Source organism: Salmo trutta, chromosome 29 (assembly GCF_901001165.1).
Source record: "Salmo trutta chromosome 29, fSalTru1.1, whole genome shotgun sequence".
Taxonomy (NCBI): Eukaryota; Metazoa; Chordata; class Actinopteri; order Salmoniformes; family Salmonidae; genus Salmo; species Salmo trutta.
Window position 1 is genome coordinate 20658896 of NC_042985.1, and position 23724 is coordinate 20682619.

The 23724-nt window shown below is 44.2% G+C and overlaps 1 protein-coding gene across 1 annotated transcript in view; it reads right to left on the bottom strand.

The window, feature by feature from the left end:
* Positions 1–23724, bottom strand: part of LOC115167576 (pleckstrin homology domain-containing family A member 7) — a 197052-nt gene that overhangs the window by 29996 nt on the left and 143332 nt on the right. The window contains exons 13-27 of the mRNA XM_029722150.1: positions 17727–17810; positions 15562–15615; positions 13118–13186; positions 11993–12073; positions 11716–11865; positions 11452–11553; positions 11009–11307; positions 10773–10938; positions 10461–10652; positions 10268–10382; positions 9928–10022; positions 5516–5746; positions 2601–2822; positions 2244–2377; positions 1993–2138 (exon numbers count right to left, since the gene is read on the bottom strand). Of these exons, the coding sequence (XP_029578010.1) occupies positions 1993–2138; positions 2244–2377; positions 2601–2822; positions 5516–5746; positions 9928–10022; positions 10268–10382; positions 10461–10652; positions 10773–10938; positions 11009–11307; positions 11452–11553; positions 11716–11865; positions 11993–12073; positions 13118–13186; positions 15562–15615; positions 17727–17810 (2140 nt within the window). The remainder of the gene's footprint in view (positions 1–1992; positions 2139–2243; positions 2378–2600; positions 2823–5515; positions 5747–9927; positions 10023–10267; positions 10383–10460; positions 10653–10772; positions 10939–11008; positions 11308–11451; positions 11554–11715; positions 11866–11992; positions 12074–13117; positions 13187–15561; positions 15616–17726; positions 17811–23724) is intronic.

Consider the following 23724-nt stretch of genomic DNA (forward strand, 5'->3'; position numbering starts at 1 on the left):
TGTATTACTACAGAGTGTGTCCAGTTGTGTGTGTTGGTATTACTGCAGAGAGTGTGTCCAGTTGTGTGTGTTGGTATTACTACAGAGTGTGCCCAGTTGTGTGTGTTGGTATTACTACAGAGTGTGTCCAGTTGTGTGTGTTGGTATTACTACAGAGTGTGTCCAGTTGTGTGTGTGTGTTGGTATTACTACAGAGTGTGTCCAGTTGCGTGTGTTGGTATTACTGCAGAGTGTGTCCAGTTGCGTGTGTTGGTATTACTACAGAGTGTGTCCAATTGTGTGTGTTGGTATTACTACAGAGTGTGTCCAATTGTGTGTGTTGGTATTACTACAGAGTGTGTCCAGTTGTGTGTTGGTATTACTGCAGAGTGTGTCCAGTTGTGTGTGTTGGTATTACTGCAGAGAGTGTGTCCAGTTGTGTGTGTTGGTATTACTACAGAGTGTGTCCAGTTGTGTGTGTTGGTATTACTACAGAGTGTGTCCAGTTGTGTGTGTTGGTATTACTACAGAGTGTGTCCAGTTGTGTGTGTTGGTATTACTACAGAGTGTGTCCAGTTGTGTGTGTTGGTATTACTACAGAGTGTGTCCAGTTGTGTGTGTTGGTATTACTGCAGAGTGTGTCCAGTTGTGTGTGTTGGTATTACTACAGAGAGTGTGTCCAGTTGTGTGTGTTGGTATTACTGCAGAGTGTGTCCAGTTGTGTGTGTTGGTATTACTGCAGAGTGTGTCCAGTTGTGTGTGTTGGTATTACTACAGAGTGTGTCCAGTTGTGTGTGTTGGTATTACTACAGAGTGTGTCCAGTTGTGTGTGTTGGTATTACTGCAGAGTGTGTCCAGTTGTGTGTGTTGGTATTACTACACAGAGTGTCCAGTTGTGTGTGTTGCTATTACTACAGAGTGTGTCCAGTTGTGTGTGTTGCTATTACTACAGAGTGTGTCCAGTTGTGTGTGTTGCTATTACTACAGAGAGTGTCCAGTTGTGTGTGTTGGTATTACTGCAGAGTGTGTCCAGTTGTGTGTGTGTTGGTATTACTGCTGAGTGTGTCCAGTTGTGTGTGTTGGTATTACTACAGAGTGTGTCCAGTTGTGTGTGTTGGTATTACTACAGAGTGTGTCCAGTTGTGTGTGTTGGTATTACTACAGAGTGTGTCCAGTTGTGTGTGTTGGTATTACTGCAGAGTGTGTCCAGTTGTGTGTGTTGGTATTACTACAGAGAGTGTGTCCAGTTGTGTGTGTTGGTATTACTGCAGAGAGTGTGTCCAGTTGTGTGTGTTGGTATTACTACAGAGAGTGTGTCCAGTTGCGTGTGTTGGTATTACTACAGAGTGTGTCCAGTTGTGTGTGTTGGTATTACTACAGAGTGTGTCCAGTTGTGTGTGTGTGTTGGTATTACTAGAGTGTGTCCAGTTGCGTGTGTTGGTATTACTACAGAGAGTGTGTCCAGTTGCGTGTGTTGGTATTACTACAGAGTGTGTGTCCAGTTGCGTGTGTTGGTATTACTACAGAGTGTGTCCAGTTGTGTGTGTTGGTATTACTGCAGAGTGTGTCCAGTTGTGTGTGTTGGTATTACTGCAGTGTGTGTCCAGTTGTGTGTGTTGGTATTACTACAGAGAGTGTGTCCAGTTGTGTGTGTTGGTATTACTGCAGTGTGTCCAGATGTGTGTGTTGGTATTACTACAGAGTGTGTCCAATTGTGTGTGTTGGTATTACTACAGAGTGTGTCCAGTTGTGTGTTGGTATTACTGCAGAGAGTGTGTCCAGTTGTGTGTGTTGGTATTACTGCAGAGTGTGTGTCCAGTTGTGTGTGTTGGTATTACTGCAGAGTGTGTCCAGTTGTGTGTGTTGGTATTACTGCAGAGTGTGTCCAGTTGTGTGTGTTGGTATTACTGCAGAGTGTGTCCAGTTGTGTGTGTTGGTATTACTACAGAGTGTGTCCAGTTGTGTGTGTTGGTATTACTACAGAGTGTGTCCAGTTGTGTGTGTTGGTATTACCTGCGACCTGCTTGCTCTTCAGGGAGGCCTCTGAGGCCAGGGCGTAAGACATAGTGATGATTCTCTCCTGCTTCAGCAGGGCTGAGTCCAGACCCACCACCTCTGGCTTGTCCACCGCCACAGAGGGCCCCGCTAGGATCTGAACACTAATCACACAGACACACATACCACACACCAATACACAATGAATTGAATGGCCTGTCAAACTGATCTTCCATATTGGCCCAGTGAGTGGTGGTGCTGTAACATACCTGGACTTGGCCAGAATGTTCTTGATGCGCTCCATGTTGCGATGGCGAGCCTCCACCTCCTGAGGGCTGAGAGGTTCCTCAGGCTCTGTGTCTACGTAGCGCTCAGGGATTAACACCTTCTGAGGTTTGGCCAGCTACACACAGAGAAACACACACAGTAGACGTTTCTACTAACAGCTATTCAACTCTAGTACCATTACTGTAGGGATTAGGGAATATAACCATTGAAGCTGAAAACAAGCCTATTCAATTGTTAAAAATGTATTGTGAAAGTACTAAGTCCTTAATGAAATGTTAAAGTGAACAGCTCTGACTTGGTGAGGTTTGATGGAGGAGGTGGTGAGGGTCAGGTTGTACCTCTCGGCTGAGGTCCAGGTCATAGTCCAGCGTCTCCAGGTCCGCCTCCCGGGTAAGTGTGGACGTGGCTGTAGAGTGGAGGGTCAGCCACTCGTCTGACTGGGACCGAGGTCTATCACTGTGCTCCGCTGGACACTCCTCGCCCTGGACCACTCCCCGCGCCTCTTCCCCCTGCACCGCCCGCTCCAGCAACTGCAGGTCAAACTCCTGCTCTCGCCTCCACTGGAGGAGGAGGGGTAGACAGACATGACAGTTACACACAAACGCTACTGCTTCACAGACAACAGTTACACACCAACACTACCATACTGCTGTTTCACAGACACAACAGTTACACACCAACACTACCATACTGCTGCTTCACAGACTCAACAGTTACACACCAATACAACCATTCTACTGCTTCACAGACTCAACAGTTACACACCAATACAACCATACTGCTGCTTCACAGACACAACAGTTACACACCAATACAACCATACTGCTGCTTCACAGACTCAACAGTTACACACCAATACAACCATACTACTGCTTCACAGACTCAACAGTTACACACCAATACAACCATACTGCTGCTTCACAGACACAACAGTTACACACCAACACAACCATACTACTGCTTCACAGACTCAACAGTTACACACCAACACAACCATACTGCTGCTTCACAGACACAACAGTTACACACCAATACAACCATACTACTGCTTCACAGACTCAACAGTTACACACCAATACAACCATACAACTGCTTCACAGACACAACAGTTACACACCAATACAACCATACTGCTGCTTCACAGACACAACAGTTACACACCAATACAACCACATTATTAGTCCCCTTTCCAACTGTTGACTCAGGATTTGTTGCTACAATTTCATGGCAGCATCTAGTGTGAGACTCTACAGACATTGATGTGTTCTTCTCTGTAGCTATACTGTATATTGCGCATTTTCCCTTTTCAAATAAATAAAAGGTGATATTTACATGTGTGTTTTACATTCAAACATACATACATACAATGGCATACAACATAACAAATGCAACAGTATCCTCCACAGGCAAAACCACCAGCCTGTACAGGACTGTTGATGGGGGTGTGGTGCACATGCACGTGCACGTGCAGTATGTAAGCTCAGACCACAGCATGCATCACTTGTGCAGTCAGTGATTGGGGAGAAGATGAGAAGAGAGGGATCCATCTAGTTACATTCATTTACATGTACATATATTGGTCCCAGGCATCATTGTGCTTACTAGACAAAAATAAAATGCCCACTGCAGTAAATACCACAAATACATATTTAATACACATGCAATGAAGAAAAAACACATGGCAAGCATGCATTTATTAGGAAAATGTGTTTATTTCTTATTTGCAAACCTCTACATGAAATATGTGGAGAAGAGGGAGGGAGCTTAGTAGATGATCCTCCATTTGCAGATAAACAGAGAAATAATATGCTGACTTGAGTTCTGATACGACTGTAAATGATTGGCACAATGGATAAAGGTAGTGGCACACGGATACATGTACTTTACATTAGGCATTGCTGTATGTAGAGTCAGTTAACAAGGAGGGATAAGTGGTGGTAAGATCTACAAGTCACCACAATCAGAACTGCATTCACATTGCTAAAGTCACTCCTTAGAAGCTTTTACTTATATACAAAGACTAATCGACTAAATAGAACAGTATTAGACGGATGTTGCATCGTGTCAAACTACCAGGGAATTTAAATATATATGCTGATGAGTCAGTAGATGATGTTAGAAATGTTTAATCCAGCAGTCTATATCCACACTTATCCACTCTTTAAAATGGCAGTGAAAATAAATAATGTAAAAAGTATATATTTTTTATTCTGCAGGATTATGTATGTTTTGTCTGAGCAGCACAATGAGACCTGGTTAGAGAATGGCAGACCGTTCTAGAAGAAGGGTATGTGGTTAGTATCTTAGCAGTGGGCTGCACTAGTGGAGTGATAGGAACACAGACTGAAACACTGTCATGGAGCCTGAGAGTAGGTCAAACTGCAGTTTAGTCAGGGTGGGAGAGATTGAGAGAGTTATTAGCTGCTGTGTGTATCTCCAGTATTGAGGTAACATTAGAGAAATGCTGAGAGAACACTTGTTGTTTAGCCAGGGGTGGGTGTAGAGAGGAGAGAGGTAATGGCTATGGGTCGTTAATGCAGCAGTAGGGATATGATTCAGTGTAGCACAATCAATCAACTACAATCAACCCCCACAAAGCTGATTTACTGAAGCTGCATTAATGCATCAGTGTTTAGTACTAATAATTCACATAAAGATTCTCACAAGCTAACCAACAAAAAGCACTTTGACACAGTTAAAGATGGCCGACATATAAGAATGCCGTTTCCATATCTCCGAGGGCATTTAATAGAGTTGAGGAAGTGAGGTTAATCATTACCATGATCAGTATGATAGCAGAGTCTACTTCATTAGAGACCGACTGTAGTCTAAAATGCAGTATGTGAATATGTCTCAATCCTTTCAATCATTTTCTTGCGATGGAGTCAAGGACATTTGAAATCAGGGGCCCCACCTATTCTGTCCTTTCTGTTATTGCATATTCATAGTCCTTCACTTCCTAGGTGAGAACAGCAGTAGTTCCACCTGCATGTCACACCACAGCATCTCTCACCTCTCACCTCACACAATCACAGCAGTCAATTCACACACCCACTTACCTGCTGCACCAGCTAGTTCAGGCCAACTCACACACTCAAACTCACATCAACGGCACTATGAAAACCCTACGCAACTGAAATGTATTAGTGGTCGCATGCATTGTTACTTCTGCATGCATTGTTACTTCTGCATGCATTGTAGCTGTAGCTCTAATGGTCATGCTTTAGGCGTGTGAGGAGTAGCTCTAACGTACTGAGCCCAGGTCTGCGGAAAGGGGGCGTTGCTGTGATGATGAGGAGGAGGAGGCTCGTAATGAAGAGGCCTGGCGTTCTCCTTGACTCAGGGTCCTCTTGCGCTGGCGGACCAGAGCTTTCTGGTGCCTCTTCATCCTCTGCAGCTGCTCCTCAGCACTCATCCTCCCCCTGCTCTGCTGCTGCAGCACATCCCCAGAGTACAGACGCTCCAAGGCACTCTTTGGTCTCTCCTGAGAGGAGGGAGGGAGGGTATAAATTAACACAGCTCACGACACCAGCAAGAGAGAGTGGGAGGGAGGGAGGGAGCAGGGGAGAGGATGGCAAAGGAAGAGGGGGAGACAGAGAGGGAGAGGGAGAAAGAGAGCAGGAGGGAAAGAAAGGAGAGATTAAACGAAAGACGAGGAATGGGTTAGAGAAGGCTGAAGGGAGAGAGCTTAGGTGCCACCACCATTTTACATTAGATCAAGATGCAAAAAAGTCTGGGAGTTTTTAACAATGAGAGCTTTAGAATGTTGAAGAAATCCCATTAAAGTGGATGATTTTTTTGGGGAAAGGACAAAAAGCGTAATAGTTTAAAAAGTATACATTTTATAAAAAAGCTGTATAAAAGAACACTATTTCAGACCGGTATGTTTTAAAGTTTGAATGGGGTTTCTAGCTTAATCAACTCTCTTTCGTATCGTCTGAGATCCCTAAAGATTGGAAAGCTGCCGCGGTCATCCCCCTCTTCAAAGGGGGTGACACTCTAGACCCAAACTGTTACAGACCTATATCTATCCTACCCTGCCTACCCTGCCTATCTAAAGTCTTCGAAAGCCAAGTTAACAAACAGATCACCGACCATTTCGAATCCCGCCGTACCTTCTCCGCTATGCAATCTGGTTTCAGAGCTGGTCACGGGTGCACCTCAGCCACACTCATGGTCCTAAACGATATCATAACCGCCATCAATAAATGACAATACTGTGCAGCCATATTCATCGACCTGGCCAAGGCTTTCGACTATGTCAATCACCGCATTCTTATTGGCAGACTCAACAGCCTTGGTTTCTCAAATGACTGCCTCGCCTAGTTCACCAACTACTTCTCAGAGTTCAGTGTGTCAAATCGGAGGGCCTGTTGTCCGGACCTCTGGCAGTCTCTATGGGGGTGCCACGGGGTTCAATTCTCGGGCCAACTCTTTTCTCTGTATATATCAATGATTTTGCTCTTGCTGCTGGTGATTCTCTGATCCACCTCTACGCAGACAACACCATTCTGTACACCTCTGGCCCATCTTTGGAAACTGTGTTAACAAACCTCCAGACAAGCTTCAATGCCATACAACACTCTTTCTGTGGCCTCCAACTGCTCTTAAATGCAAGCAAAACTAAATGCATGCTCTTCAACCAATCGCTGCCCGCACCCGTCCGCCCGCCTGCCTGCCTGACTAGCATCACTACTCTGGATGGTTCTAACTTAGAATATGTGGACAACTACAAATACCTAGGTGTCTGGTTAGACTGTAAACTCTCCTTCCAGACTCACATTAAGCATCTCCAATCCAAAATTAAATCTAGAATCGGCTTACTATTTCGCAACAAAGCATCCTTCACTCATGCTGCCAAACATACCCTCGTAAAACTGACTATCCTACCGATCCTTGACTTCGGCTATGTCATTTACAAAATAGCCTCCAACACTTTACTCAGCAAATTGGATGTAGTCTATCACAGTGCCATCCGTTTTGTCACCAAAGCCCCATATACTACCCACCACTGTGACCTGTTTGCTCTCGTTGGCTGGCCCTCGCTTCATATTCATCGCCAAACCCACTGGCTCCAGGTCATCTATAAGTCTTTGCTAGGTAAAGCCCCGCCTTATCTCAGCTCACTGGTCACCATAGCAACACCGACCCGTAGCACGCGCTCCAGCAGGTATATTTCACTGGTCACCCCCAAAGCCAACTTCTGCTTTGGCCGCCTTTCCTTCCAGTTCTCTGCTGCCAATGACTGGAATGAATTGCAAAAATCACTGAAGCTGGAGACTCATATCTCCCACTCTAACTTTAAGCATCAGCTGTCAGAGCAGCTTACCGATCATTGCACCTGTACATAACCCGTCTGTAAATAGCCCACCCAACTACCTCATCCCCATGTTATATTTTGTTGTTGTTGCTCCCAGTATCTCTACTTGCACATTCATCTTCTGCACATCTATCACTCCAGTGTTTAACCTCTCTAGGGTAGGGGGCAGTATTTTCACGGCCGGATGAAAAACGTACCCAAATTAAACGGCCTACTACCCGGGCCCAGGAACTAGAATATGCATATTATTAGTAGATTTGGATAGAAAACACTCTGAAGTTTCTAAAACAGTTTGAATGACGTCTGTGAGTATAACAGAACTCATATGGCAGGCAAAAACCTGAGAAAAATCTAACCAGGAAGTGAGAATTCTGGTGCTTGTAGTCCTTTCAAGTCATTGCCTGTCGAACACACAGTGACTTAGGGTTCATTTTGCACTTCCTAAGGCTTCCACTAGATGTCAACAGTCTTTAGAAAGTTGTTTGAGGCGTCTATGATGAACAGAGAGCGAACAGAGAAAGTTGGAAGTTGTTGACTCAGGAAGGTACTGCCGTTCATTGGCGCGCATTCACGTGAGAGTTAGCTGTGTTCCAAAACGTTTTTCAAGACATTGCAATCGTCCGGTTGGAATATTATTGAAGTTCTAAGTGATAAAGGCCCTAAAGATTGATGCTATACAACGTTTGACATGTTTGAACGAACGTAAATATAACTTTTTTTACTTTTCGTCGTGACATTTTCCGAGCGCTTCCTACATTTGGAGTAGCTATCTGAACGCGCTAACAACAAGCAGCTATTTGGACATACATTATGGACTTTATCAAACAAAGCAACATTTATTGTGGACCTGGGATCCCTGGAAGTGCCTTCTGATGAAGATCAACAAAGGTAAGTGAATATTTCTAACGCTATGATTTTAAATGACTCCAAAATGGCGGGTATCTGCATTGCCTAGTGTATTTTTCTGTGCTTTCCTCGTGAAGCTTTTTTGAAATCTGTCACAGCGTTTGCATAAAGGAGATGTTCATCTATAATTCTTTGAATAACAGTTTAATATTTTATCAACGTTTATGGTGAGTATTTTTGTAAATTGTTGTGCTGATTCACCGGCAGAATTGGAGGCAAAATATTTTCTGAACATCCCGCGCCAATGTAAAATAGGGTTTATGGATAAAAATATGAACTTTATCGAACAGAAAATGCATGTATTGTGTAACATGATGTCCTAGGAGTGTCATCTGATGAAGATTGTCAAAGGTTAGTGCATAATTTTAGCTGGTTTTCTGGTTTTTGTGACGCCTGTCCTTGCTAGGAAAATGGCTATGTGCTTTTTCTTGTGTTGGAACTGTCCTAACATAATCTAACTTTATGCTTTTGCCATAAAGCCTTTTTGAAATCGGACAATGTGGTTACATTAAGGAGACGTGTACCTTTAAAATGGTGTAAAATAGTCCTTTGTTTGAGAACTTTGAATTATGACATTTTGTGGTTTTGAATTTGGCGCTCTGATTTTTCACTGGCTGTTGAATAGTGTCCCACCTGCCCAAGAGAGGTTAATTGCTAAATTGTAATTTCGCCACTATGGCCTATTTATTTCCTTACCTCCCTTATCTTACCTTAATTGCACACACTGTATATAGACTTTTCTATTGTGTTATTGACTGTACGTTTGTTTATCCCATGTGTTTTTGTCACACTGCTTTGATCTATCTTGGCCAGCTCGCAGTTGTAAATGACAACTTGTTCTCAACTGGCCTACCTGGTTAAATAAAGGTGAAATAAAAATAAAATACTTTGAAAAAATATTTCACCTACTTCTGACTTATAGTTATTTGTGTTCCTTGCTTCAGCAACACCACTCTATATATCAAAATACTACTACTTGGCCTGCTACTACCACAGTCACACACTACTACTACTACTACTACTACTACTACTACTACTACTACTACTACTGGGATACAGTCACAACTACTGCAGTCAGTAATTCTACTGTTACTATACAACTAGCGGCTATTATCCCACTACTGTAATACAGTATCTACTTATACTACTACACTAGCCTACAATTTTCATCAATAACAATTTAAACTCCTAAACTCCTAAACTCGATCATTATAACAATATTGTTGGCCAGCTGAAATAAGTCAAAAGTTTTCTTCATGGAAAATGACCTAGTTTTTTCCATGTAGTCAGCGTTTTGTACTAGATGCTGCATCTAATCAAGTCAGCTTGTCTCAGCTCCACAAAAGTAAAAGCCATGACAGAATTTAGAAACAATATTTGTGATGCCTCTCCACCTTCTCTCTTGACTCCTAGTCAGTCAGAAATAGTTGGAGTCTTACCTTCAGGCCTGAGGCGGCTGAAGCTCCTCTTCTGAGGGTAACATATGAGGAGATGTTTGTGGACTGATTTAGCCTGGATGAGGAGCCAGCCGGCCCTGAGAGAAAGACAGCAAATATGAAAACACAACCCCCAAGTGAGCACAAGAGCCAAAGCATGTTCAGTGGGTACATTACAAAGCACATATTTGCTGCTGGTGTGAACACTATAAAAAAACTGAAAGCTGTTTAGCCTTTCAAGCTGTTTGCTTATTCTGAAGAGTAAGACTTCTTCAAAGAAACAAATATGTTATTCTACATTACATCAAGGTGCATTACATGTGTTGGACCTAGAGCTACTTACCTCTGCTTGGTAGGGTCTGGTAGCCACCATCATGCCCCAAGGCCCCCATCCTCATGTGACCAGACCCTCCCACTCCCAGAAGCTCAGGTTCACTCAGGAAGGTGCGCAGCTCCACCTGACGCCCACAGAGACAGAGATCAGTACCACACAGACACACAGACACACGGCTCCATAGCCCTCTCCAAACACACACCTTGTTGTCTCCGTTGGTGTATTGGCCGATCTCCCTGTCCCGCTTGCGTTCGTCAGACTGTCGTTTGAGGCCTCGTACAGACGTGTGTCTGATTACACTGGTCTCCCTGGGCAGTGGAGGCACGGCCGGGGCGTGGTCCTCAGGACTGTATAGCTGAGGTAGTGGTGGTCGGGGAGGGGCGCCCTCATCTGCCTGCAGAGAAAACAACCAACCAGCATAGCCTTTACCATCATATTCAATCACATTTACTATCAGATAGGATAACATTCAACACTATGTCCTCCGAGTGGGAGAGGAGCGGGGGCCACTCACCCATTTTGGCACAGATATGGGGAGGGCTGCGGTGGTGTGCTGGGTGGAGGTGGGGGTTGTGGGGCTGAGGTGGGGGCTGTGCTGCTGGGCCAGTCTCATCTCTCCCAGGGAGGGACTGGCAGATAGAGAAGGCACTGACGATGGCGACACGGAAGGCACAAGTTTTCTCTCTAGAGGCACAAAAACCCACATGTAAAACACTCCCCCAACACACACAACATACACGTTAAAATTACACAAGATAACAACACTCCACCCACAAAAGCCAGATATACATACAGACCATAATCAACTCATCCATTTTGTCCCCTGTAAAGATATAAGCACATGACAAGTAGCGTCCATTTCTCTCTCTATCTCGTCCTGAGCTCCAGTGTGTGTTAGTAGAGGCAAGCGGAGGCAGAGCCACAGCCCTCCTCTCACCTGGGTTAGTCACAGAGGAGATGGTGACTTGGTAGTTGGCTTTGCTGGAGCTGAGACCTGCTATTACGTCTTCAATCCTCCACAACTCCCTCTTGATCTGGGACTTCTCCTTCTGCTCATAGACAAACACACACACAACCATGAACACAAACACTACAGACGTTGTTCCCATCCCTCTGGGAATCTGTACGAGAGTATGTGTTTGCAGTGGTGTGGTTGTGGTGTGGTTGTGGTGTGGTTGTGGTGCGATCCTGACCTGAGAGAGACCACTGCGGTTCATCTGGCCCTCCAGAGCTGTCCTCAACCAGTCTACATCTCTCTCCAGGCTGCTGTACTCGTTCCACGCATTCTCCATCTCCTGCATGGAGCAAGAGAGACATAGAGAAAGAGAGAGAGAGAGTAAGAAAGAGAACGAGATAGAGAGTGAGAAAGACAGAGAGGGAGGTTGTGTGGTCAGTCAATGGGGCTATGTCCAAACCAGTGAGCCAGGCTGTGTTAGGTCAGACTGAGCAGGCCTTACCGTGGACACCTGAGAGATCTCAGCTCTGATGTGCACCACATCCTCCTGCAGTAGTCTCTGCTGGTAGGATATCTTCTCCTGGTGGGCCGGCTGGTCCCGGTACTGCTCCATCTGCTGGTGGGACACGTCCAGCACGGACTCCAACTTGTCCTGTAGGACAGGACACAAAGAGGGCATGGGGTATTCACGACCTGACCATATGGGGGCGCTAATACACACGTCTACATACCCAGGCACACACACACACACACACAAACAAACACACAAAACCCAATACCTTGTCTTCCTTGAGCGTGCGTATCGTTGTTTCCAGCTCCTGAAGGATCTTGTCTTGTTCACACAGTCGACTTAACTTCACCTGCACAGGGAACAGCAGCAGGCAGCACAGAGAACAGAGATTGATAAGGTATATTAAGAAGACTAGGTCTATGGCTAGAACAGGGGCCCTCTGCCCAGCCCAGCAGCTTCTGGTAAACATTATTCAAACCACAGTGCCCAGCAGAATGAATTGATAGTCTACTGTAGTCTGCTCTGTCTGGAAATATGTCAATAAGACCCATCTCTTTGAAATGCCCTGAGGACCTCTTTTCATCTTCTCTGTGTGAAAATCAAGAAATACGGCTTTATACTGTCTGCTTGTGGGGAATGGTAATGCCCATTATAAGTAATCATAATCAAAAATCCATATTTTGAAATTCAGTTTTCAAGAGAACAGTGCTTATTGAGACTGGCATATTTGTTTCCCCGCAGAAATGGGTTATATGTTTCTGAAAACAAAATAAGACTGCCTAGTTTACAATCTTTCTCACACACTGAGTGTTTATTCTTCAGTTCTATTTATCATTCTGTTCAATTAATAATTAAGCTGTTTTTTATTTCACAGCCGTATATTGTTGTTTTAATTGCATGAAATATTCATTGTTCAAACAAATTCACCAGCAAATTCTTATAAATTGTTAAACTGGAACAATGCTAATGATGAAAAGCCAAGACATCCAGTTTATTTACCTCCATTCTGAGCAAACAAAGAATTAAAAAGGCCGGATGACAGAAATCAAACTGAAAAATGTAAGAGCTCTATGTCTAAAATCCCATTACATGTATTTTTCCCTTTAAATTGAGAGCTGGAAATAAAACCCTCGTGGATACTCTCAGGCTTTAACAGTGAAGCTGTCTGTCCCCACAGTGCTGCATCTTCACTCTGCTCCGTTCCCTCCCTCCCTACACACCCTCTGTTTACAACTACAGAATACCAACTTCTCAAATCCTCAGTTCACTGTCTCTGTAGAGGCTTGTAAAGATGTGAAAAACCATAGACGTTGAAGAAAAGGAGAGAGATGGATAAACTGGGTGTTTATCAGACAAGGTTTGGTTAGGGGGGGTTAGGGGACAATATACTTACATCAACATCGCTCTCTGCTATCTTAACAGGTCTCGATGGTCTGTCTTTTAGACTTTCACGCCCTGTAACCTGCAATGCCCCAAAGGCACAAATACAACCTTACTTCTCCCAGTAATAGTTGCAAAAAAAAGTTCAACTAGCCTAAATATTAAAACCAACATTCAATAGATAACACTGAACAACAACATTACAGCAATTATCAAGCAACAGCATGAGACCTTGCTAAGGACATTGGGATTGCAGAAACCACAATGTAGAACCGTTATGCAAAAATGATTCAACAAAAAAGATGTGGGTAGTAGTACGCACAAGCCAATGCAATATGACTGCTTTAAAAGCTGTGCAAATATATTTATGGTCAAAAACAGCATCTGTGCATTTAAGAGAGGCCACAACGGAGAACCACAAAGCTGCTCTTTCCTGGCAGTGTGTCAGAGAGTTTAGTTAACGACCGTGTCCTCTTTATGAACCAAGAGAAAGGGAGGAACTATCAGGAAATATGGCACCTCCTTCAGATCCTCTCTGTTACAGCGATAAATCAGACTTGGCCAAAGACATATCTCAGAGACGTCAGTGAACTGGCCCAGTTAGAATTGATAGAAACTGTAGATATATTTCAGTGTCTTTTGCTAAGAGATTTCAATTGACTTAATGCCCAAACAGAGCTAATGATTTCTGTTGATACATTTCAAAGGGCATAGAGATGTAGGTGTGTTTACAATTATAACCAAAGCACACATTATTTAGTTGACCTTATAGCTCTGATTCTAATACAAGTGTTAAATGATAATCAGTATTGACGTTTCTCAAAGAGCAGCCTTGGGTCGTCTCTTTAGTGCTTACAAGCCAAACAAAAGGAAAACAAAGGCTGTGAAACAAAGTGCAATCCAGGGTTTAACTGCATGCAATGGGACTCCCTCTCACAGAGAGCAGAGACAGAGTCCACATCAGTCAGGCAGCACACACTGACACCGCATCACCATGATGGACTACATTACCCAGCAGGCAAAGCTATGCACTACAGTCACAGGTGGGTATCTCTTCTAACATGGCCACTCATCACAGCTGAGGAGTGCAGTATACACATTCTATTAGGAGAAGCAGTGGAATGGTCTCACTCTTTGTATGCACACCATCCTTACATTCCAACTGGACCCAAAACCTGGAGGGGTGTTTTCTAACACATTGTGTACCATAACGATCAACGGGTCAATACTTTTGATCTGTTTTAAAACAGGAAATAGAGAGGTGTTACATCAGAATGTACACATCGATAATAGAACTCCCCACTCCAAGAAACAGAAGGTTAGTTAAGGTTTGTGGTGTCGTACATACAAATCACTTCAGGAGGATCAGATGCGTTGTACTGTTGTTAATGGAAGAGAATTGCTGATAGCAGAATGTAGAATCATTACAACACACAAGGTCATTCTGCTGAAGCTGGCATTAGACTTACACTACCGGTCAAAGGTTTTAGAACACCTACTCATTCAATGGTTTTTCTTTCAAAACTATGAAATAACACATATGGAATCATGTAGTAACCAAAAAAGTGTTAAACAAGTCATAATCTATTTTATATTTGAGATTCTTCAAATAGCCAGCCTTTGCCTTGATGACAGCTTTACACACTCTTGGCATTCTCTGAATTCTATGAGGCCGCACAGCAGCAAGATATTTTCCAGGTTCGAGAGCATCAAATCCGTGATGTTTCATGGGTAAATTGTGACTGACTGACTGATCTACAAATAATATTGTGTAGTTATTTAGGATGCAAGGTGATTTGTAGATCAGTCAGTCTCGACTCGCCGTTAATGTCGGCTGCAATGTCGAGCGCGCCCATTGTAGGTCTCTTTTAGCAGCACTGCTTGATGGGAAGTGAAATTTATATGATGCAAAATGTAGTTTTTGACATGTAGTACTGTGCTGCTTGAAACTTCAGTTCCCATCAGTGGAGCTATGATATTTTGACCCCATGTTTTCAGGGTGAATATGTACTATTCCCAATGTACTTTTATCCAATTGCAAGAATAGCTAGCTTTGACACAATATAGAAAATTGTATAATTTATACTGTAGCCAATAATCATATCATTTTATGTATGAGATCATATTGCACTCAAGATGTTTTCTTTGCTGAATTGATAGTAAAGACACACAGATGAATGCAGCATAGCATTATTCTCAGTACACAGAGCATTAGTAACAAAAACAACAGTGGTTAAAACACACAGAAGACAGTTTAAATTCCAACATCAACCTAAACCACACAGCCCTGAGGAACGAGGTCAGAAAGAAGAGGAGAGAGCAGCAGAAGGAGGTGTGTGAATGAGGAAGAGACTGATACTGTAGACAGTGGAAGGAAGAGCAGGATGCAGGCTACAGAGGAGAGAGGAGGAAGAGAGATGAATTATCATTTACATTATCTTTTTTCTTGGGGCCCACCTTCAGATCTAGATAATCCAGGTCCTTCTTCAGTTGCATGTAAGTATCATCTGCCTGACAGACAATGAGGAGTGGAGAGACAGATCACAAGACGGAAAGCTGCAAAGGATGCTAGGAGACTATAGTATAGGAAGACTAGTCAGGCGCTCTTACAGCACAACTCTATATCTCTACTTCATTCTCATTGGAGAGATCATATCACCACAGTCAAATGAATATTTGTGAGGCAAAATAGGACAGAAAATCTGGCAGATTGATTCGGTTATATTATGAGAATTTACACCAAACTAGATTGTAGTGTAGGGCTGCTATCTAAATAGTTTAGGGATGCTTACACAAATAGCTTAAGCATTTCATAGGGCAGTATACTGCTTATAATTCAGTTCGCCACCAGATCTCTGGCATGGGTAAATGACGTTTACATGAGGATGAAGAGAACATAAGCATTGATGGAGAGAGACTGAGCATGGTTGTCATTGAGCACGTTTACAGCTTCACTGTGGTGTGCAGGTCTGAGAACAGAGCAGTGTGTTTGGACTGGCTCTTCTAGGGCAGGGGTCAGCAACAGGCATCTTCTTTTTTATTTTATTTCGTTTTTGGTCAAAAAGACTGTAAAATCACCAGGAATTCAGTTTAATTTAGGAAATCTGTTCCCAAGTATTCCCACAAATAAAAAATGAGACATATGTGATCATGACTCGGTGTAATCAAGGTATTACTTCAAATACAATAACATTTTCAGTGTACAAATTATTATAATTAGGTTCCATTTGCTCCAACAAAAATCGTCCCACGGCTGAATCTAGTTGCCTACCCCTGCTCTACGGAGACACACTACTGAGCCAGCCTGTATACCCAGGATCACTTTACACTAATAAGAATGACCTCTCAGATACACACAGTTCTACACAACCAGGACTTAGAGGGGAAATGTGAAAGAAAAGTCAAAAATACATTTCTCATTGTAGTTATCCAGGTTTGCAAAGACCTCAAACAACAGAAGATAAGGCTACATACAGTATATGTATGTGAAGACAGGCACGGTGCATAGTCAACAAGCAACATGCTTGATATGAAGCTTGGGAGCAACATCATGTTTGTTTTTTAACAAATCAAATGAAACACGTCTCTGTAAGGCTCAACAGAGTGCTACATTATGCCGACAGATGAGTGAGGCCACAGGCTGGTGTATCTATAGCTGCAGACAGTCCATGCTAACAGGCTGGTGTATCTATAGCTGCAGACAGTCCATGCTAACAGGCTGGTGTATCTATAGCTGCAGACAGTCCATGCTAACAGGCTGGTGTATCTATAGCTGCAGACAGTCCATGCTAACAGGCTGGTGTATCTATAGCTGCAGACAGTCCATGCTAACAGGCTGGTGTATCTATAGCTGCAGACAGTCCATGCTAACAGGCTGGTGTATCTATAGCTGCAGACAGTCCATGCTAACAGGCTGGTGTATCTATAGCTGCAGACAGTCCATGCTAACAGGGGAGCACCTAAGCCACTAGTACAACAGACGCGACCAACACACCCCACAGTCCAATGAATGATGGAGGTGGGACCAAAACACTAGCAGAGACACTGCGGGTGATGGGGATTTGGCTGGGGGCTGGGGATCCACAATTCATTGGAGTGGGGCTTCAGGGCAGGGCGGCTGCAGGGGGGAGGATACGAGGGGGCCTGACCTGCAGGCTGGGGCCTAGGAGGCCGTTGTGATGTAGGTGGTGGAGGGCGTCGCCATGGACACCAGCCATCTTGGCCTGGTGACTCCTGAGCTGAATGAGCAGCAGGGTCAGCTCCTCCGGCTGCAGTAGGGTCAGGCCCAGGTCAGGGAGAGGAAGAGAGGGAGGGACAGAGAGAGCACTTCAACACCTGGCCACCAGGGCGGCAGCAGTGAGGGCTCAGCTCTTCAGGCCCCAGAGAGCTGTGGGCCTAAGCATCCTACCACAATACCTGCTCCTCTCTCCCCGCTACCCACACAAGGCCCTTCAGAGCAGAACACCACTGAATCCACCAGCTGAAAATGGTGCCGCTTTCTGACTGAAATGTATTATATCGAAGTTCCCTTCAGCATTAATCTTTAATAGTCCTAATATAAAGCAGAGAATAGTTTAAACTGGGTGTGTGATGAAGATAAACGAACAAGACAGAAGCTGTACCGTTTTCCCATGCAAGCTTGGTGCGCTGACTGTGTGTGTGATGTAGCCCATGGCTGGCATTGACCGTCTCTCCAGCTGACTAGTCTGTGGGAAAACAAAGACATTAACAAGTTATTAGGCTACATATCCCATTTCACAGATCAAACAGAATGGCAAATCATAAATGAACATTTACAAGGATGAATATGCCTGCAATGTGTTTCAGATTGTTCCTGGCTTTCTGTCCCCGCTACTGGGCATTCTGATATGTAGCACCCCAAACTTAAAGGGAATGCCTGCAACTTCACAAACTCATTTGTGCACACAGCATATTTTTTCTTCTATCCATGAATTTATTTCCATCCTTCCTCCTCTTATTTGAAATAGTGTGCCCCCAGTTTAAGTTGCTACAGGGTTTGGAAGGTTTGACATTTCTGCTTAACACACAGAATTCCTTGGCTAGACCATCACAGAACCTTAAAAGGACACAAACAACAAGAGATTTAATTAACTACACATAAATTATCCCCAACCTGCCTTCTTAAAATAACATTTGTTTGCTACCAGCGAGAGAAGCACTGTGAGCCATTCCCTCAGAGATTCCCAAGCCAATCTTTTTTTGCTGTATAATAGGTTTTTAATTTAAATATAAGATCAGTAGAAAGAGACCGTTGCTGATGGTTGAGATGCAGTGGAGATGTTTACAGGGTGCTGAGAGGCCCTGGGCAAATTGAATTAGCCGCTAATAACACACACACACACACACACACACACACACACACACACACACACTCGTGTGATATTCCATAGAGGTACATGGAACACAGCTCTGAAATACACACTCAAGCCAAAAAGACATCACCAGTGTAAAAGATGCTGGATCCACCAAAACAAAGTTAATCTGCAGACTAAATGTAGTACCCATAAACCATTGCTTTCTTGGATGGTCTCACACAGACACACACTGTGGCTCATTAAAAAAATACATTTCCTTTTCCTGTGAGCGAGTAGAGCGGCAGGGTTCTATTTGAGAGACATAATTAGTGACTTGGCGTTATGGGTGAATGATGAGGAAACAGAGGCTGGGACATTCTGTTTACTTGGTGTGAGGACAGTGGGCTTGCGATAAGGGCTGTGTGGAGGCTGGTGTGGTGCAGCCTTGTAAAGACAGCCTCACATGTGGGGGGTGTGGCAGCCGGCAGGGAGACAGCACAGGATGAGGATGACGCAGGACAGTGCCTTGTCACAGGAGGTCACACACTCACACACACACGGCCACACAGGCTGGTGTGTGTCTGAGCCTGGAGACTGGGCCGGGCCGGGCTGGGAGAAATGGGCGATGGGGAGGCTCCCACTCACACACACACCCTACCACCTGTGTAGAGGGCCTGGGTGTGGACTGTGTGAATCCTTCGGAGCTTGTAACCGGCATCAAAGTGAAGATGCCGGGAAATTACAGCAGGGCTACTTCTCATGCTCATCTTCCCATGGTTGGCCCTTTCTCTAACGGTTAATGTGTCAAAGTTATTAATCCTCTAAGACAGAGATGAATTGAAAATTCACTACAAACAAAATAGCCTCAGTAACTGTGAGAATTAAACCCTTTCATGAAAGATGAACGTTCCTTAGCATTTAGTCTTGTGCCAGTCCCAGGCTGGTAAACCAGCCTCTTTAACCCTTTAAACCCCAGTGGGTCAGAGTCCTACCTTAGAGAGCTGAGAAAACACCCGTCTAGGAGAACTGGAGCCGGTGGGGGACTCCCCAGGTGGCACCTCATCCAGCGGCTTGACCGTCACCCTGTCTGAGGGGGTGTGTGGCCTGTGGGGGGACAGTGGTTTGAAGGTGGGGACAGATGGGGGGACTTCACAGGGGGAAGGGGGCACAGAGATGGAGCGAGGCATCTCCACAGTGACCCTGAAGGAGGCCGTGTCCAGGAAGTCTGGCCCGGTGTAGATGGGCGCCGTTGGGCTGCCGTGGCGGAACTGCTGGCGCTGCTGCCACTCATACAGCTGCCACACCATGCCCTCCTTGGTGGCCATGCGCTCATCGGTGGACATGCGGAAGTGGCTGAGCCGGTCGTGGGCGTATTTGTAGTCACTGGGCAGATTGCGGGGCGCTGAAGGGGAGCTCCCGCCAGATGGGAGTCTGGGGGTCTTTGGCAATGTCTGGTAGGCCTCTACTACCACGGCCTTAGGCTGCAGGGGAGGGGTCCGCCGAGGGAGGGGGAGGGCGTACTCAGTAGTAGATGTGTTGCTAAGTTTAGGCAAGAGAGATAGAGCCTTTTACAAACTGTGCAGTCTACTTATTTCACCAGGTACATAAATGAGCATCAATACTGAGTTGAAACGAAAGTGCATTTAAGTAAAGTATCAACAGCCATTCAGGCATGACCACTACTCCAACAAACGTTACAGTGAAAAAGCAGTTCAGAGCTGAGACATTCACAATCGCCACCAGGGGGAGACATTTATAAATAGTTTGTTATTATACAGTAAGTCAATTGAATGGTTGATATAGGAGCATGGGCTGAGGCTATAGTTAGCACAGCAGGCTGCTAAGGGGAGAACGGCTCATAATAATGTCCAGAACGGAAAAAAGGGAATGGCATCAAACACATGGAAACCATGTGTTTGATGTATTTGATACCATTCCATCTATTCCCCTCCAACCATTACAGCGAGCCTGTTCTCCCTAATTAAGGTGCCACCAACCTCCTGTGATGGTTAGTTTTATCATCACTGAAGCTAAGGATAAGGTTAAGATTATGCTCAGGATAAGAGTAAAGATTAGATTAGATGAGTAATGTAGGTCTTCTGACTGACCTCTTGGGATCTCCCTTCTGTACTTTGACCCAGTGCTCCACCTGAGCCAGAGCTGTCTTCCTCTGCACCTGCTTCTCTGTGGCTGTCCGTGGGACAAAGCCCCTCTTATACACGACGTTCCCATTCTGCTCAGGGGGCAGCGTGGCGAGGACTGTGTGGGCCTGGCCATTCCTGCGGTGTGAGGGGCCAGGGAGAGTGTCTGGGGAGAGCCTGTCCACCTCTACCTCCGTGGCTGGATGGCTGAGCTTTCTAGGAGCCTCTAACACGTACCTCTCCTCGTCCCCCTGGCTCAGTCGGATCTCCCCCTCCGGAGGCTCCTCTCTCTCGGGCCGCTGGAGGCTCCCTGAACGCGACTGGGAGGGGCTCTTACTGGTGTTGTTGTTGTTAACGTGGTTGGTCTGTGGTACTGCCTGCTGCACTGACATGTCTGGTCTCTCTGTGACTGCCTCTCTGTGAGGGGTGAGAGGCGATAGAGGTCAACAGGGATACCGGACTATAACAGAGGCACTTTACAGTTACCTAGGCTAAAGACAATGACTAAACCTGGCGTTTCTATCACACCAACCCCTGGACATTAGAAACAACTGACATGATTAATCAGCTCAGTGTGATATGGTTAGTGACAAGCTAATATACCAAACAAAAATATAAACGCAACATGCAACAATTTCAACGATTTTACTGAGTTACAGTTCATATAAGGAAATCTGTCAATTGAAATTACATTTTCTATGGATTTCACATCACTGGGAAGGGGCGTAGCCCCCAATTGGGAACCAGGCCCACCCACTGGGGAGCCGGGCCCAGCCAATCAGAATGTTTTTCCCCACAAAAGGTCTTTATTAAAGACAGAAATACACCTCAGTTTCATCAGCTGTCCGGGTGGCAAATTCTCTCAAACGACGTTGGAGACAGCTTATGGTAGAGAAATGAACATTCAATTCTCTGGCAACAGCTCTGGTGGACATTCCTGCTGTCAGCATGCCAATTACATGTTCCCTCAAAACTTGAGACATCTGTGGCATTGTGTTGTGTGACAAAACTGCACATTTTAGAGTGGCCTTTTATTGTCCACAGCACAAGGTGCACCTGTGTAATGATCATGCTGTTTAATCAGCTTCTTGATATGCCACATCTGTCAAGTGGATGGATTATCTTGGCAAAGCAGAAATGCTCACTAACAGGGATGTAAACAAATGTGTGCACAAAATCTGAGAGAAATAAGATTTTTGTGCATATGGAACATTTCTGGGATCTTTTATTTCTGCTCATGAAACATGGGACCAACACTTTACATGTTGCGTTGACATTTTTCTTCAGTATATATCCCCTGAATGTTAGTCAAGGACTTAGTGACCTTTAGTAATGCATTAAATACTTAGGTTCTGTGTCTTAAAACAAAATATGAATGCTATTCTTTCCTCCTTTTTGCTCAGATATTAATACAGTAGACTACATTATGAAAAAGTACAGCTGTACACTTGAAACAGGGGATTTGGAGATATTAGGCTGTGGATAAAACGGCAACATGGACACCTCCATTAACCTGAGTTGACTCTGACTCTCAATGCTCTTTCCCACTTGAGTGATACTATTGAAAACATTCAAATGTCCTTTATTTATTACTGAGTTCCTCCAAAGAGGGAAGGGAGACTACAGGGAGGGGTTTTCAATATGTTTTTAACACCCACATATTTTCATGGAGAGGGGAGTGTAACTAAGTGAGGCTCTTTGGATAGGAGGCAAGCTGGGTTCCCCTTGAGAGTCAAAATGACAGCCATTTTGTCTTTAAACAAATAGCTTGAGGTAGCCTCTTCATCAATGACTCTGTGTAATAGCTCTAGTGATCATTAATTTGTCCCACAGATGAATGTATGAGACTCTCTCCCTCTGCAGGGAGTCATTCATCTGAGATATAATTTATCTGATTCCCAGACCAACACTATACACGTCTAACAAATCACAATTTTTTTTAGATTACAAATTTTGACAGGGCAGGTCCTCAATGGACAGTTTTTAACTAAGTTTCAAAGTTCAGAGCATATTCAGACATACAGTACCAGTCAAAAGTTTGGAAACACCTACTCATTCAAGGCTTTTTCTTTATTTTTACTATTTTCTACATTGTAGAATAATAGTGAAGACATCAAAACTATGAAATAACACATATGGAATCATGAGATTCTTCAAAGTAGCCACCCTTGGCATTCTCTCAACCAGCTTCATAAGGTAGTCACCTGGAATGCATTTCAATTAACAGGTGTGTCTTGTTAAAAGTTAATTTGTGGAATTTCTTTCCTTCTTAATGCGTTTGAGCCAATCAGTTGTGTTGTGACAAGGTAGGGGTTGAATACAGAAGATAGCCCTATTGGTAAAATACCAAGTCCATATTATGGGAAGAAAAGCTCAAATAAGCAAAGAGAAACGACAGTACATCATTACTTTAAGACATGAAGGTCAGTCAATCCGGAAGAATTCAGAAATTGCAACCCAAATAAATGCTTCACAGAGTTCAAGTAACAGATACATCTCAACATCAACTGTTCAGAGGAGACTGTGTGAATCAGGCCTTTGTGGTCGAATTGCTGCAAAGAAACCACCACTAAAGGACACCAATAAGAAGAAGAGACTTGCTTTGGACAAGAAACACAAGCAATGGCCATTAGACCAGTGGAAATCTGTCCTTTGGTCTGATGAGTCCAATTTTTTTAATTTTTGGTTCCAACTAAAAGGTCGCAGAGTAGGTGAACAGATGTGTAGTTCCCACCGTGAAGCATGGAGGAGGTGTGATGGTGTGGGGGTGCTTTGCTGGGGACACTGTCTGTGATTTATTTAGAATTCAAGGCACACTTAACCTGTTAGGGCTAGGGGGCAGTATTTACACGGCCGGATAAAAAATGTACCCGATTTAATCTGGTTATTACTACTACCCAGAAACTAGAATATGCATATAATTATTGGCTTTGGATAGAAAATACCCTAAAGTTTCTAAAACTGTTTGAATGGTGTCTGTGAGTATAACAGAACTCATATGGCAGGCAAAAACCTGAGAAGATTTCATGCAGGAAGTGGCCTGTCTGACAAGGTGTTGTTGTTCTTGCCTCTGTTTATTGAAGACTGAGGATCTTAGCTGTAACGTGACACTTCCTACGGCTCCCATAGGCTCTCAGAGCCCGGGAAAAAAGCTGAACGATATC